The sequence below is a fragment of the Camelina sativa genome, chromosome 12 (assembly GCF_030686135.1).
Source record: "Camelina sativa cultivar CO46 ecotype springtype chromosome 12, ASM3068613v1".
Taxonomy (NCBI): domain Eukaryota; kingdom Viridiplantae; phylum Streptophyta; class Magnoliopsida; order Brassicales; family Brassicaceae; genus Camelina; species Camelina sativa.
The window spans coordinates 4235881-4248543 of NC_141891.1; the positions used below are offsets into that span (position 1 = coordinate 4235881).

At 35.2% G+C, this 12663-nt stretch overlaps 3 protein-coding genes across 4 annotated transcripts; 1 reads left to right on the plus strand and 2 right to left on the minus strand.

Annotated features, from left to right (window-relative positions):
• Positions 1 to 508: 508 nt before the first annotated feature.
• LOC104730113 (UDP-galactose/UDP-glucose transporter 7) lies at positions 509 to 2705 on the minus strand. The gene is made up of 7 exons (XM_010449219.3): positions 2392 to 2705; positions 2006 to 2111; positions 1661 to 1906; positions 1451 to 1561; positions 1207 to 1365; positions 976 to 1119; positions 509 to 875 (listed from the first exon to the last, which is right to left on the minus strand). Exons 1-7 carry the CDS (start codon positions 2430 to 2432, stop codon positions 711 to 713), a joined length of 972 nt encoding a protein of 323 aa, XP_010447521.2. The 5' UTR covers positions 2433 to 2705; the 3' UTR covers positions 509 to 710.
• Positions 2706 to 3008: 303 nt separating this feature from the next.
• On the plus strand, positions 3009 to 5758 carry LOC104730114 (B3 domain-containing protein REM1-like). Its single transcript, XM_010449220.3, has 7 exons — positions 3009 to 3324; positions 3422 to 3827; positions 3910 to 4001; positions 4092 to 4463; positions 4554 to 4805; positions 4888 to 5263; positions 5350 to 5758. The coding sequence occupies exons 1-7, from the start codon at positions 3259 to 3261 to the stop codon at positions 5397 to 5399; spliced, it is 1614 nt and encodes a 537-aa protein (XP_010447522.2). The 5' UTR covers positions 3009 to 3258; the 3' UTR covers positions 5400 to 5758.
• A 3428-nt stretch (positions 5759 to 9186) lies between these two features.
• Positions 9187 to 11878, minus strand: LOC104730115 (putative B3 domain-containing protein REM4). Of its 2 annotated transcripts, XM_010449221.3 has the most exons (6): positions 11460 to 11878; positions 10864 to 11361; positions 10363 to 10776; positions 10022 to 10261; positions 9590 to 9935; positions 9187 to 9486 (listed from the first exon to the last, which is right to left on the minus strand). In XM_010449221.3, the coding sequence occupies exons 1-6, from the start codon at positions 11535 to 11537 to the stop codon at positions 9437 to 9439; spliced, it is 1626 nt and encodes a 541-aa protein (XP_010447523.1). In that variant the 5' UTR covers positions 11538 to 11878; the 3' UTR covers positions 9187 to 9436. The 2 variants fall into 2 exon arrangements, with proteins under 2 accessions (XP_010447523.1, XP_010447524.1); XM_010449222.3 differs by lacking the exon at positions 9187 to 9486 and having other exon boundaries at positions 9579 to 9935; positions 11460 to 11635.
• Between the last annotated feature and the right edge of the window lie 785 nt (positions 11879 to 12663).

Below are 12663 nucleotides of genomic sequence, written 5' to 3' on the forward strand. Positions count from 1 at the left end.
TCCAAAGAACATCCATTGCTTTTCTAAAATTTGAATATTTTGGCTCTGTTAATGGGTCTTGTATAAATTATGTAGATTAGTAGGTATCGAGACAAAACCGTTGGAAGCCAGTGTTAACGAATGAATTAAAGACTTCAACAGGTAGATGACGCTGACTCATGTGCTGTCTTCTCTATCACAAAAATGTCTTAATCTAAAGGGAGTATTAATTAGTTAGTAGACCCATTTTAAAAACTTTCCCACACTTAAATAGAACAAACAAACATTTCATGTGTTCTTTAACTATTTGATACACCAACACATGTCTAATGTTTTGTTGTATAGATTTTATGCTACAGCCGCACCCGTCTAGATACAATAATTTGACATTGAATAACCTCTTTGAAAAAGTAATACATGAAATAACCTGACCAATGAAGTTACTTATGAAATTACTAATTGCTTCTCAAATCTCTCACTTTAGGATCCAACCGAGAGGATCAGATCTGAAGACTGAAGCTATTGGTAATTGTAGAAAGCTTCTCGTTAAACCGGTTTTCCTGGTTCAACTATCTAATACATTGGTTCTTTTCTTTCTAATCATCATTTGTTTGAGTGGCAAAGTCTATAAACCCGACTTTGCCTTCCAAATAGAAACCAAACCCTCTAAATTATCAAAAATATAACTTTTTGGACAAGGAGATACATGATGAGTAAACCAAATCGGATTCTCATTTTTTGTGAGCTTCCAAATCAGACATTAGCTTAGCCGGTTTAGCTTTTTTCTGTCGGTACTTGGCGTACGAGTACCACACACCACCAGCTGTATTGACCACTAAACCGGAGACGTTTAAAGCATGTACTTCAACACCACCCAGGAGGACAAAACCGAGCGTCTAGGAGATTAAAAAGGAAGCAAAGATAAGTAAGACTTTAATAATTGATTGCCTCTAGATTTGATAACGAAGACAGAGCCCAATGAGAGTATATACTTACAGTGGAACCAACGCCTTTGAGGACACCAACGATGGTTGTTGTTAAAGCAGAGTTCACAATGGTGCAAAGAAACATGGTGAAGTTGAGGACAATGCCCATAACCAGCGAAAGAATGAGAATCACCAAGAACGGCAAATAAGAACACTGTCCAAGAGAAGAAATAGTTTGACCTTTTTAAGAAAATAGTTTCTGAGAAAAGCCACAAGCTTAGAGTGATGAAAAGTTTCTAACCTTTGCAAGTAATAGCGAGAGAGAGTTTGGGAATTCGCCGGTAACTATGATGAGGAAGGACAAAAATGGGAGAGAAAGGAAGCTGTTATAAAACATTATCTCGATCGATGAAAGCCCGTCTTCTGCACCAGACTTCTCAACCAACACAAGGTACATGGTCTGCAGCGATGAAATGAATATTTGTTTTATCATTTGGTTAATGAGGGATTGATGCAAGAGAAGGAAAAGAACAATGGAAACCAACCTGGAAAAAGACAGAGGTTAAAGCCAAACCATAGCCGAAAAGATCAAAAGAAAAATCTCCAAGAGCTGCAATAACACAACCTGCAGCGGTCAGTAGTACAGATAGAGCAACCTGAAATTTGAACAAGAGATTCATAGCTTGTAACATTACAAAAAAGTGACAAACAAAAGGATCAACCTTTTTATAAAACATTATAGTGGTAATCTATACCTGAGTTGTTGGTTTGCCTTTACCAAACAGAACCCCGGAAATCAAAACAGCGAGTGGAGTGAGTCTCTTAATGGCGATATACATTGGAATATTAACTCCTTTCAAGCTTGCAAGAGCAAATGCAACATTAGCATTGTAGAAGACAGAAACCGGGAGAAGCTTTTTGGCAGTGGCCAAATCGATTCCTTTGGCTCTTGTGTATCCCATTCGTCTTCCAAAGTGTATAAGCAAAGAAGTAGCCAATTGCTAATACAAACCAAAAGAAAAACAAAAGGGACCAATTATATAATCAGCATTTTTGAGGAAGTGAGCTATCAAATACTGAAAAAGTAGATATATGAGTACCTGGAGGGTAAGAACAGTCATGGAATGTGGATACTGCATAATCACAGCCTTGTTGATAAAAACCATAGCCATAGAAGCAATGCCATATGAAACAGCTGAGACTAAACTGCATCATAGAACAAACATAAAGCTTACTTACTTAAATCTGTGTATAATATAACTTTGATTCTCTACAAATCTCGAGATCTAGATCTACCCCTGATGAAGAAGAACCACAATTCAAAGTTTCTAAATTTATAACTTTAAGAAACACTCAAATCCATTAAACCAGTAATCGTCGCCACCATCCTAAATCGATCAGAAACTTCCCTAATCGAATTGAAAAAAAGATCAAATTTTTGAAGAATCAGAGCAGGAAATAAAAAGAAGAGAGTACAGTAGAGTACCTAATGGACGAGCTAGGCTCCATTTCAGCTTGAACCTCCATTGACAAAGGAGATTGATTTGAGATTTTATAAATCTTTTGAAAACTCAGTATTGGTAATGATGTGCACAGAAATCAAAAGAAAGCTGTAAACTTTGCTCAAGAAACACGTTTCTTGGGTGATTCAAGACGCATTTCGAGAACCTTTCCTTGGATTGAGGATCTTAAAACCGAGCTCGAGCGAGCGAGAGAGGGTCATCATCGGAGCTTAGCTTCCCCAGTAAAAAAGTCAACACTCAAAACTCAAAAAGTCAGTAACCTTCTGATTCAAACAACAAGGTCTTAAACACGTTTCTGTCTACTTGCGTGCGGATCATCTCAAATAATTAGGCCCAAAAAGACCCAAAAAGGCCCAGAAACCTTCTATTTTAAAAAATTTAACTTAATGAAGTAAAAAAAAAAAAGTTATTTCCATGGCTTATCAAAAATCAAAATCTTTCAGACACAAGTATCAACAAATGTCACATTTTGTCAAAACCTATTCTCTTTATAGAGTCTCCCTTTGACAACATAGGTGATGATGGGTTTATTACAGCACAATAATTAATCGTGTAAAAGAAAAAGATGATGGGTAGTAGTAGTACACATTAGGACATTACACAACACTCCCGTTAACCAATGTGATTTATTCACATCAGCCTTTTTCCGGTTTCAATAAATTCGATATACACCTTCTTGTAAGTTGTAACGTAATTAAAAGAAACAAATGTAACGTCCTCATTTACTAGGAAGAAGAGATTTGCTCTGTTTTTCTCTGTTTTATTGCTTTCTTATCTCACTCTCTGCCCTAGATCTTCATCTCAGATTTGTGTGTGAACTATTCATTACAATGGCGGATACACCACATTTCTCTTCCTTTGAGCATAAGTTTCTTACAGGAGATAAACCACTTCTCGTAATGCTTTCTATCTTTTTTTATCTTTCGTTTTAAGATACTGCCTTTGTCACCCGTCAACAACTCTGTGTTTCCTTTTTGTTTTTATTGCTTGCAGACTCTTGATGCTGAGTTCTTAATGAATCACACGAAAGTGTTACTAATATCGGATGCGTCGGACAGAGTTTGGAAAGTGAAACTGGATGGCGGCAGGCTCGCCGACGGCTGGGAAGAGTTCGCCGGCGAACATGGATTCAAAGACGGCGACGTGTTGGTTTTCAAACATCATGGAGATGAGGTCCTTCATGTATCTGTCGCTCCCCGATCTGTTTCCAGTGACATACATCACGCTTCGTCTAGCCACGTTGATACTGAGGTTACTTATATTGATGCTGATGATGGAGAAGAAGAAGAAGATGATGATGATGATGATGATGGAGACGAAGAAGAAGATGATAATGATGATGGAGACGAAGAAGAAGATGATAATGATGATGATGATGTTGGGGCCGGAGATAGAGCAAGTGAGTTGTTTAATGAAATTACAGAATGTATTTAACGGGTTTGGTGATTATGTAATTGTAAGTGAAGATTGTTGTGATTCAGGGAACAAGAAACCAGAAGCAGATTCTTCATCAGGCCAGTCTTGTTTCATCACAGGATGTGTTACACGTTATAGCCTCAGCAAGGATCGTTTGGTGACTACTAAACTCCATTTTAGCTTTGTTGTAACAGTCAAGAGTGTAACATTGTGGAGTGATGTGACTTGTTTTTATATGTTTTTGTAGGATCTTTCTAGAAAATTTACGGCTTTTTTTGGTGAGCACCTAAAAGCCAGTGAGATCGATGTGATAAATGAGCAAGGGAGAATATGGGAAATGAAACTTGCCAAAAACAACTCAAGTGGTGTGTTTTACATCAGAGCAGGCTGGCAACACTTCTGCTCCACTAATGATCTAAGACAAGGAGATTTTTGTAAGTTTAAACTTTTCCAAATTGGGGAAAGGCCTGTGCTTTCACTGTGTCCACAGGAATCTGGCAATGGCCATAAAGAGAAGAGAGCGTTGGATGAAGTTTCAAAGAGAAAGGAGAAGAAGAAGGCTCCTTCACCAACTGTGATAATAAAGTATACACCTAGCCGTGACTATACCGGGCAGCTAGTAAGTTCAAGAACTTGTTGTCATGAACGTTTTTTTGTGGATATAATACTCATGTGTTTGAGCGTTTGGTACTGATTGAATCTTGTTCAGTCACTTCCAGTGAGTTTCACAAGGGAGAATGGCATTAATAAGGCTGGGGACGTGATTCTTCTGGACCAAGATGGAAGAAAGTGGTCATCTTATCTACAGATAACAGGGCTTGGAAGAGGCGTAAGTGAATGGTTTTATTTGAGAAAAGGTTGGAGAGAGATGTGTGAAGCGAATGGAGTGAAGGTAAATGATTCGTTCAAGCTGGAATTGATGTGGGAAGGTGCAAATCCTCTGTTTAAGTTCTGCTCTAAGGTGAACCAACAACACAACTCTATGTACATACAAAAACCTTAGTTAGACTTGGATGCTAACATGTTTATTGAGTTTCTTTCAGATTGAAAACCATGATTACAAGGGAAAAGGAAACCACACAACTCGTAGGAAGAGAGCTTGTGAGACTGCTCCACAACCAAGGAATGTGAGAAAGACTCCAAGAGTAGGGGTAGAGGGACAAGTTAATAAGAGAAGAAGTCGCGGACCAGAGCATCAAGCTGATGAGGAGAGAGGACGCACTCAGGTTTCAAACAGAACCAACACTATCTCAAGAAATTTTCTGAGCGCGCAACCACAATCATGCTCAGTCTCGGATCAAGTTGCTAGTGTGAAACAGGGGATTGTAGATACTCTGAACACTGTGAGACAGTGTCAGACCGAGCTTGAGACAAGTGAACAGAATCTACAAGCCTCTTTGCTAGCAATTGATGCGTTAGGTGCGTTTTTGACTCAAGATGTTGCTGTTGTTTCTTGAAACCAGTTTTGTTTGACTTAGGACTGTAATGTTGTGATGATGCAACAGGGGAGAGGATATGGGGAATCAGCAAAATCCTCAGCAATGATCTGGTTTGAAGTGACACTGAAGATGGGAAGAAAGCAACAAGGGTCTTGTGCAAGCACTTTCTGTGTCTTGAATCATTCAAAGGTGGAGTCAAGTAGTTTCACTAGATTCTTCTTCTTACTCCACCAAACTAAACTGCGTTTATTCTGTATTTGAGATTTGCAAGTTCTAGATATTGTCCACTTGAAAGTTTGTAGTATGGAAGGGTTTGTGATTTGCCTTCTTGTATTAAGGAGTTAGAACTTGAAAGTTTGTAGTAAGGAGTTAGAACTTTTGTTGAATTAGTAATTAATTACTTCGGTGTTTATACGTCTTGGCAGAGAAATGTATGAAAGATTATGCTATACCATTTAGCATACTCTTAACTATCAATATATGTTATCATTATTTTAAATTTGAAAAAAAATGACAAAAACAAAAGCAAAGCATATGCCTAAAAAAAGCAAAACAAAAAAAAATTAAAAAGAAATTATAAGCTTAGATTTCAAACATGACGGTAAAAATTATATTTAACATACTGTTAACAAATGAAGATATTATTGATTGTGTAAATAAAAGAGACTATGTAGAAAATTATTATGTATAAGGCACAAATCATATATAATTAATAATATTAATCTTATATTATAAAAATAAATAAATACATATATTTTGGAGAATATTTAATATAATTTAAGATTTGAAATCGAAAAATAAACCAAAGCTTTTGAAAGTATTGGTTCCAATGATTTATAATTATATTTAATTACATATGTTAGATATATATATATATATATTTAATTTATAATTAAAAGATACAGTCACAAATTTAATATTTACTATAAAATATAAATATTTACATATTTAAATTTGCTTTCTTTGGTTGTTTTAGCACTTATGAACTATTACATTATATTTGAGAAACTAGTAAAATTATCATGCCACTGGGAGTTAAAATTTTTGTTCCATGTCGAATATCATCAATTTTTTATGCCAGCAGACGTCCATCGTAGCAACACGCCAGCCCATAAACGGCTTGGCATATGTTCATACAAGAACTTGACACCACAGGTCCGTGGCTTTGTGCTTGAATCGTTACTCCCCCAGAATTGAGGCGCCGTGTGGAATAAGCGAAATCTTTTTCCAGCTGACTTCATGTGGACCTCATCTGCATGTTCGACGCTAAATGGGCCGCTTGTGAAAAGCAAGTCCCGGGCGAGAACGCTGTCAACTTGCAAGTTCTAGAGACTGTCCACTTGAAAGTTTGTAGTATGGAAGGGTTTGTGATTTGCCTTCTTGTATTAAGGAGTTAGAACTTGAAAGTTTGTAGTTAGGAGTTAGAACTTTTGTTGAATTAGTAATTAATTACTTCGGTGTTTATAGGTCTTGGCAGAGAAATGTATGAAAGATTATGCTATACCATTTAGCATACTCTTAACTATCAATATATGTTATCTTTATTTTTAATTTGAAAAAAATGACAAAAACAAAAGCAAAACATATGCCAAAAAAAAAGCAAAACAACAAAAATTGAAAAAGAAATTATAAGCTTAGATTTCAAACATGACGGTAAAAATTATCTTTAGCATACAACAAATGAAGATATCTGAGAAACTAGTAAAATTATCATCCCACTGGGAGTTATAACTTTTGTTGTATTAGTAATTAATTACCTTGGTGTTTATATGTCTTGGCAGAGAAATGTATGAAAGATTATGCTATACCCATTCGAAACGTGATGTATCCTCCTCCCGGACTACTTCACTCCATGAAAGAATCGGAATACGTTTCTTGGACCATTTGCCTTTTTTGGGATCAGTCAGGACCCAAAAAAACAAATGGGGAACCGCCTCGGTCCCATTCGAATAAGGCTACATTGTTGTCGAATATCATCAATAACGCTCATCTTGCAAGCTGAAGCTACTTATAAAATCTTCTAAACACTTACCCAAGGGTAAAGATAATTGCTTCATAGAAGATGGTGCCGTTGATGCATATAACCTAAGAAGGGTATTTATACATTATGGTAAAAATATGATAAAGCTAATTTTTCTATTCTAGGATAAATACAAGACGTATAAACACCGAAGTAATTAATTACTAATTCAACAAAAGTAATTAATTACTAATATGATAAAGCTAGTTTTTCTATCCTAGAGACTGCACTTAAAAGTTTGTAGTATGGAAGGGTTTGTGACTTGCCTTCTTGTATTAAGGAGGTAGAACTTGAAAGTTTGTAGAAAGGAGTTTGAACTTTTGTTGTATTAGTAATTAATTACTTCGGTGTTTATACGTCTTGGCAGAGATTATGATATACCATTTAGCATACTCTTCAACTATCAATATGTTATCATTATTTTAAATTTGACAAAAAAATGACAAAAATTAAAGCAAAACATATGCCATAAAAAAGCAAAAAAAAAAAAATTGAAAAAAAAATTATAAGCTTAGATTTCAAACATGACGGTAAAAATTAGCTTTAACATACAACAAACGAAGATATTATTGATTGTATAAATAAAACAGACCATGTAGAAAATTATTATGTATAAGGCACAAATCATGTATAATTAATATTAACCTTATATTATAAAAACATTAAATAAATACATATATTTTGGAGAATGTTAAATATTTAATATAATTTAAGATTTGAAATCGAAAAATAAACCAAAGCTTTTAAAAGTATTGTTTCCAATGATTTATAATTACATTTAATTACATATGTTAGATATATATTCAATTTATAATTAAAAAATAAAGTCACAAATTTAAAATTTACTATAAAATATAAATATTTACATTTTTAAATTTGCTTTCTTCGGTTGTTTTAGCACTTATGGACTATTTCATTATATCTGAGAAACTAGTAAAATTATCATGCCACTGGGAGTTAGAACTTTTGTTGTATTAGTAATTAATTACTTCGGTTTATACGTCTTGACAGAGAAATGTATGAAAGATTATGCTATACGCATTCGAAACGTGATGTATCCTCCTCTCGGACTACTTCACTCCATGAAGGAATCGGAATGCGTTTCTTGGACCATTTTCCTTCCTTGGGATCAGTCAGGACCCAAAAAACAAATGGGGGACCGCCTCCGTCCAATTCGAGTAATGCTATATTGTTGTCGAATATCAACAATTTTCTATCCCAGCAGAGGTCGTCCTTGGGTAGACTTATGGTGGTGAAACGCTCATCTTCCAAACTGAAGCTAATTATAAAATGTTCAAAAGCCTTACCCAAGGGTAAAGACAATGCTTCATAGAAGATGGTGCCGTTGATGCATATACCTAAGATGGGGTATTTAGAAAAATATGATAAAGCTAATTTTATATTCTAGGATAGAAATGTAAATAATGTTTTAGAGATAAATATAAATATTCTTAATGTATATCTTCTAGATTTTTTTAAGGATTTTAATCGTTGATCTACAGAGTTACTTTTGAAACCAACTTTTTTCAGAGAGTTTAAATTGTTTCGTTTTTCTTTTTTTTGTGTGTTTGTTATATAGTATTAAACAATTAACAAACTACCTAATCACCATTATTCGATTTGGATTTAAAACTGAAAATAACATTATACGTTTTTTATTGGGGGAGTGATCTTGATGAATATATAGGAATCTTGTTAACCTCAAGACGGAATATCTTAATTAGCTCTGCTTCAACATGTTTGTGCTAGATGATGGTCAAATTAACGTAAACTAGTACTACTATATAATAGTACTAGTCAAAATAACGTACTAATTTTTAGCATTTACACCAAAAAATAAATAAAGTTAAACGTAAATTTGTAAACCAGGGGAGACGGTGATAGGTTCACTAAAACACAAGTACCCGACTAAATTTCCATATATTATATAACAAGCGACGAATTTTGAGTAAGAACTAAGAAAGATTAACAAAAACAAAACAAAAAAGTTTTCATTCATCACTTTTTATCTGTATACTGAAACATGTCAGTAACTTTATTTCGACGAAGACGTGAATGAGATAATGTGCCATGCAATATTTAACTCCCTCGTAGCAAAAGTACCTGGTCCACTTTCTAATCTCCATTTTCGACTTAAGCTTGACTAATGTTGAAGATTTGGCTGATTCCCATTATCTTTTCCCCTGTTTTTCCAAACTCACATTATCAAAAAATCTAGAACCAAAATAAACCACGCACACACATTTAAAGCTATTAGTATTCATTGGTTGGTAATTCAGACCATACCTAACGCATCAATTTCATGCAGCGAAGCTTGTAGATTTTGTTCCTTGATCTCGAGCTCCGACCGAAACCGTCTTACATCGGTTAAAGTATCCACAATACTCTGTCTCACCTTTTTAACGTGATCAGAGATTGAGCAAGGTTGAAGTGGTTGCTTGCGCTGCAAATTTCCTGGATCAGTACTTGATTTGTTTGATGCCCTAGTGCAGCGAGATGGTCCTTCTTCTGTACAAACACGAGCTTTCTTTTGGACCCGGTTCTCTGTTTCGTCTTCAGCATGTGGTGCTGGAACCGTCATTCGTGGTTTCCTCTCCAGAGTCTTGTGGCCATCAAACGACACTTGCTTCACCTGAACACAATTCGTTTTAATTAACTCAGCGATTTCACAACAGCAAAAGACAAGAACTACTAGACTGTAATTGCTTTTGTGTTAACCTTGGAACAGATCTTGAGAATAGGAGATGTTCCTCCTCTAACAACCTCCAATGTGAAGGGATCACCAACGTTCTTTATGCCATTGGCTACAAAGAACTCTTTACAACCTCTAATGTAAAACTGATCTCTCCCCTTGACGTTAACTAGATGCGACTTCCACTCTTCGCCATCTTTGTTCAGTACAGTCACCTCTCCTGCTTTTAGGATCCCGTTATCTCTTGCTAACAATGCAGGAACACGCTGTACAAGTTTCAACACATTTAAGCCAATATGCCAACAAGGCAACAACAACAACAACAAAAAAGACTTGAGAACCCTAAAACAAAGGTCTTGAAACTTACAAATTGACTTGACCTAAGCACGTAAGGTTTAAGGTCTAACGTCAGAATCTTGTTCTGAAGCACTGGAACTGTCTCTGAGCAATCCTCAGTTTCAATCTCATCACCTTCACATTCAGAAACATTCCCTTTTTTGTTTGCTTTGGAAGAGTTTCCTTCTGGAATGGTAGAAGTGATGGGACACAGCTGTAGCACAGGTTTAGTTCCGCTTTGGACAACCTTAAACCGACATAAAGATCCGGATTTGAATCCGTTGTTACGGCAGAACTTCCTCCAGCCTCCACGCATAAAAGCCTGACCAGTTTTTTTGTTGTGTCTAAGAAGCAGAGTCCAAGATTTTCCATGTTCATCCATTAGATCAATCTCACACTCTCTCTTGTCCAGTCCATTTGACCTTGCAAATTTGCTTAGAAGACACTGCAAAAAGAATCACAGCTTGATTACAGTGTATCAAAAGAACTGAACTAAAAATTGTATTAACGAGTCAAGTGAAGCGGTACACACCAAAGTATCTCTCAGAAGGCTTGAAGGTGTGACGTGCGCAAGAAGATAAGAATCTTCCGATATATACTCTGTTTCAGTTCTTGCTCTCTTCTTTGACGAACTTTTCTTTGAATATAAATCCTCTTCTGATATCGAATTGTCATCATCATCATCATCATCATCATCTCCAACATCCACACTGTCGTCTTCATCATCATCATCAAAAGTACGGTGCTCATCGTCAGAGCCAGAGGTAGAAGAAGAAGAGACTAAGTGTATCTGAGAAAAACTGCGTCCGAAGGGTGTGACGTGGAAGACCAAGTCACCGTCGTGCCTGAAACTCAAAACGTCGTCTTCACGAACAGCGTGGAAGACGGAGAAATCTTTCCATCCAGCGGCGAATCTCCCGCCGTCCAATTCCACTTCCCAAGTTCTGTCCGAAGCGACCGAAGTCAGTTTCAGTTTCGTTGACAGAGTCTTTCCTTTGATGTGATTCGCAATAAACTGAGAAGGAATGATCTGCAACAACGAATTAAAAAAGACAAAACCAACTGATGGATTGTAACATATACATAGACAAGAGAAGGTGAGATTAGAGAGTGAGAGAGAGAGAGTACAGGATTGGAGTTTTGTCCAGACAGATCTACGACGAAGAAAGCTTTTTTGTTTGAGGAGGAACTTAGTGGATCGGCCATTGCTGTTTTGAACAGCTTTCTCTAAGAACTTTGATTCCTCGAATTCTTCGTAGCTGGCGTTATAGGGTCTATAAGTTTGAAATTGGAATATAAACTCGGTTATTCAATGTCATTAACTCCTGATTTTATTGTCATTAACTAAGTTTAATAGCGAAGATATTTCATATTTCTAGGCAAAACGCCTTAAATGGCAAAGTTTGTGTTTTCCTTTTCTGATTTGATGGATGTAAGTCGGAGAGGACTGAAAGTATTTTGTCAGGAAGGAAAGAAAAAAAAAACGTCAATCCAACCCGTTTTTTTTATAAAATTTAATAGTTTGATTTGATTGTTTTTTTTCAGCTGGGTTAAAACATCATAATTGTTGTTTATATATATCTATGGAGCCGTTATCCACATAGTAAACATTTAAAAATAATATATGGAAAAATAGATTTATTTATGATCGCATTCAAAATTAAAATATAATTCAGTTTATCTATACTGTTTTAACAAATACTATACAACAAATAAGAAATTTAGTTTTATTCTTCGCAAAAGTTAAGATATTGGAAGAAAAAATGTTGTGTATTTATTACTATTTAATTATTCTTCACCTACTACTTCGATGTAAACATAATCGGCACAAAAATTAATAGAAACAATTTAACAGAGATGTATTTTGAACAGGCCTGGTCCATAAGGCAATCAACTCAAGCAAAGGATTAGGGCATCAAAAAATTTAGGGCATTTTTTTGTAAAATTATTATAGAGTTTTATATATATCTAAAGATTTTTACAAAAATGTGGACTTTAATATAAGTATAAATCATAGTTTTTGAGGTTAATTGTTAGTTTTAGTTTTGATTTTTTCCATTTTGAGGTTAATAGTTTGCTTTGTTAAACTATTAGATAAATCTTTTCATCAAAACTAATGTTTTGATTTTGGTTTGTGTTAATAAATTTTCAAAACACTAAACATAAAGTCTTATATACCATTAGTTATAATTTTTTGATAATATATAAAAGGGCATGTTTTTTAGTTCGGCATAGGGCACTAATAAATGTCGGACCGGCACTGATTTTGAACAAAAAAAATGTAAGACTCTTTATTTTGAAGAAGAGAAAAAATGTAATAAATTGGGATGCC